The following is a 3,425-nucleotide window of genomic DNA, read 5'->3' as shown; positions in this document are numbered from 1 at the left end:
TGGTCTTGATACAGTAGATTCTTCGGGGGAATCCGGGGTCGGTGGCGCGGAAGCTGTTCCCTCATGTTTTTGGGTGTTTGTATGATGGTCACTAGTCGATTGGTCGTGCGGAATGTGTATCCCTATTATTTCTAAAAAGAGTCGGTCGACCGGCTGGTATCGTGTTGTGGGCAGCGCGAAGAGAAGATATGCTGTTACGATAGCACAAAGGTTCAGGAAGATGGCTGCAGTGAATGCAGTGATGACCTACGCGACTGTGAGTCTCTTTGAACAGATTTAGTTAGCCCTAGAACTCAGACTTACACCCCATCCAGCCACATCTGAATCGACTACATCTTTAAGGGCTTTGCACACCTTCTGGTCGACGAGATAACTCGCATACATAATGCAGTGCAAGTTGGTTGTATGTATCAAACGAAGACATGAGAGGAAGGAACCACGACTTTGCGCCGATTAGAGAACTGCTGGAAATCAACTGGAAAGAAAGGCTGACGGCCTGATTTAATTAGTTGTGGCAATGGTTACACAGAGCGCAGCCGAGATTGACATGGTGGCTATGTTTCGCACATGAGCTTGGTCCGTTGTAAAAGGGGAGGGATTTTCATAGCTGAAGCAGGGATTAGGACACTTCGTTCTGTGAATTACAATCTCGAGATTGGTTAGGTTCCTGTCAAGCGTATGGACAGACCCAGGGCAGTGGTCACTATGAAACTGGACTATTCGCAGGCCTCAAAATATTGCGCCTGTGGTACGCAACTTGAAGAGCCACAGCAAACGCGGCTAGCCACAATCAATAGGAAATGCCAAAGACTCCTATTTACTCTATGCCAAGGAATTGGAATCTTCAGGCAGTTGTGCTATTGAGATATTGAATGGAAGCGAGGGAGTTGGTTCCATCGTATTGAACAGAACTGGAGTTGACAAGGCCTGATTCTAATAAACCTTGACAATCAAGATTTTTAATGTGATTATTTGTGCATAAAAGCTGCTTAGATAATGTCATGAAGTGGCGAATGGTCACGTATCACAAACAGTGTTGAAGTCTACAGCCCGTTCTTGCAACTCGACGCGCTCTGCGGCTGAGAATGAAACGGTGTCAGCATTGGCGGCGGCTCACCCTTCATTTCCATTCGCCGGTTTCTTGTCCTACACAGCTGATAATGACTAAAGTCCCCTATTAGTAAGAGCTTGGTCGTCATGTTCGTGGCCAAGCAGTTTCATTTCTAAACGTCTTTTGTTTAATTGGCCTACGGTGCGTTTGGCGCTTCGTCATTTGTAGTTCGTGGTGGCAATTGCCGCCAGCCTGATGGTTCTCAATAATCGCATTTGACAATATGTTGTTTTATATATGCCATTATAACCTGAAAATATTTGTGAATCATGTTTGATGTCTTCAATCGCCCTGAATAATATCACTGATTAATGCCAGAAGTACAATAGCCATGGTTGTCAACGACAACATGAGACACGAAGGGAAGCTTTATGAACCAGTGCCGCAAGGTTGGCCCACCAATTCATCAACGTTGAAGGATGCTTCTTTACCCAAATGGCAGAACATCCTTCTTGCTACCACCTTGTTTCTCATACCAGCACCATTTATAGGTACGACTGAAAAAATCACACAAACGCCCAATCTCACTTTCTGCAGTCCTCGCGGTCTATATCGTTTCTCTCCACCAGCAACCAGAGTCGCAGCTCGGAAGTCGTGTTTTGGAGGCTGCCAGCATTGCCGCAACATTATGGCCCATAGCATTCGCAGCTGTGCTTAGTACAGTGCTCAGAAGTGTCGCGTTGTACAGCTGCGAACGAGGGACAACACTTGGTGTGAGTACATACGCCTTACTTGCCTTGTCATCTCGCATTGATGAGAAATCAACATGTCAATTGACAATATGCAGACACTCGAGATCCTACTAGGCAGCCTTACGTTGACCAACACCCTGAAGTCATTCTTCTGGGTAAAACTGTTCAGCGTTTGGACTCCAGTCCTGATTGTGGCCTGGACTTTGAGTCCTCTGGGAGGTCAAAGTGTGCTTCGTGCTGTGGCTCTACAAGCTGAAACATTATCCTTTGACTTTCCTACCATCTCCTACCCGTCCACCAACTTCAGCGCCGGGTTTGATGAATTACCAGCTTTGTATGCACTGCCTTTCGGTCTGCGAACCATATTTGGAGCAGCATTCTCATCCTCGGCCACCCGTTTAATGCACGCCAATGGGTCAAGTCCCAACTTTAGAGATACCTTGGAACAGGTCGGTGGTCCTGACGAGGCTAGAAGACTGTGCAAACAGGATGTCTGGGGGAACGTGCGACTTCCATACTTGCATTTGCTCGATGGATATGATTCCAAAGACCCATACAATTGGGTTCATGTTCCGAATGATACGATTCCGCCCTATGAATCCCTTGTCGGGATACCGATTCGTGGGGCGCCATCTACGCGAGCCGGAAACTCTACTACGATGGTTCAATCATCGTATGTTTCGTTGTCGGTTAGTCTTTCCTTTACCATGTAGCGGAATCAGCTAACGATTGATGTACAGTGCGAACCGTGGATTAATGGAACCGCTTGGCTTCAAGATAATATATCACAACTGGTTCTGGCTGATTCTATTGCCTCCGAAGGCGCGATCGGCCTCAATTATCCCAACAACTCCTTCTTCACTGCCTACCGCGAGACTAGAGAGTCGATTTTCGGGTCACCCAATGCCCCACCAAACTTTCAGTTGGATCTCATCAAGGATAAATATCTCAACGAGACACGGAATGGACCCAATTCTACAGTCCTGGATACAAGTCGTGATCGACCGTTGAAACAGAAACTGGCCTTCTTCGCCGCCAGTGTCAACGACTCTAGTGATCGCTTTTCTTGGGGCATGACTACATGCAGTCCTAGTACTTCTTACGTTGATGCTGAGGTACGGTGCTCCCGGTCTACTGACTTTGGGTTCCTCTCATGTTCGGTTGAGAAACTACGGCACACAAAGGGAACACCCACCAGGGCAAACACTACTGTGTTATCATTTGCATACAACCTTCCCGTACTAGCCTGGACCGCTCGCCTCCTTCCCGACCCTGAAGGAGCGCAGAATGACGTACTCAACTTGTTTCTTCGAGATCCAACCCTTGCACGACCGATTGGAGAATTCTACAAGTTCACCGAGTTTGTTCCACCGCCACCATTAGACAAAGTACCGCTATCAGTGTTCGAAGCAAGATTGGGTACAATTCTCAATACAGTTGTAAGATCGTCATTTGAGCAATCCATTATCGTTGGCGCAGATGGGATATCGCCGTCTTCAAAAGTCATGACTGACAGATTCATCAATACCACGATCACGCCCCTTACAGACTGGGGCAATAGTACGGGAACGTGGAGTGAATTTACTGGCCATGTTTACAAGGTGGACTGGCTCTGGATGAGT

At 47.3% G+C, this 3,425-nt stretch overlaps 2 protein-coding genes across 2 annotated transcripts; both read left to right on the top strand.

Moving 5' to 3' along the window:
* Positions 1-112: 112 nt before the first annotated feature.
* On the top strand, positions 113-931 carry FGSG_11666 (uncharacterized protein; the record flags this gene model as incomplete). Its single annotated transcript, XM_011317349.1, has 3 exons — positions 113-256; positions 664-748; positions 798-931. The coding sequence occupies 3 exons, from the start codon at positions 113-115 to the stop codon at positions 929-931; spliced, it is 363 nt and encodes a 120-aa protein (XP_011315651.1).
* Positions 932-1,442: 511 nt separating this feature from the next.
* FGSG_11665 (uncharacterized protein) lies at positions 1,443-3,423 on the top strand (the record flags this gene model as incomplete). The annotated part of the gene is given in 5 exon segments (XM_011317348.1): positions 1,443-1,602; positions 1,649-1,824; positions 1,899-2,492; positions 2,517-3,363; positions 3,365-3,423. Coding segments are annotated over 5 exon segments (1,836 nt in total).
* Between the last annotated feature and the right edge of the window lie 2 nt (positions 3,424-3,425).

The sequence above is a fragment of the Fusarium graminearum genome, chromosome 1 (assembly GCF_000240135.3).
Source record: "Fusarium graminearum PH-1 chromosome 1, whole genome shotgun sequence".
NCBI lineage: Eukaryota > Fungi > Ascomycota > Sordariomycetes > Hypocreales > Nectriaceae > Fusarium > Fusarium graminearum.
Note: the sequence above shows the minus strand (reverse complement) of the source record. Positions and strands in the feature narration are given on the sequence as shown.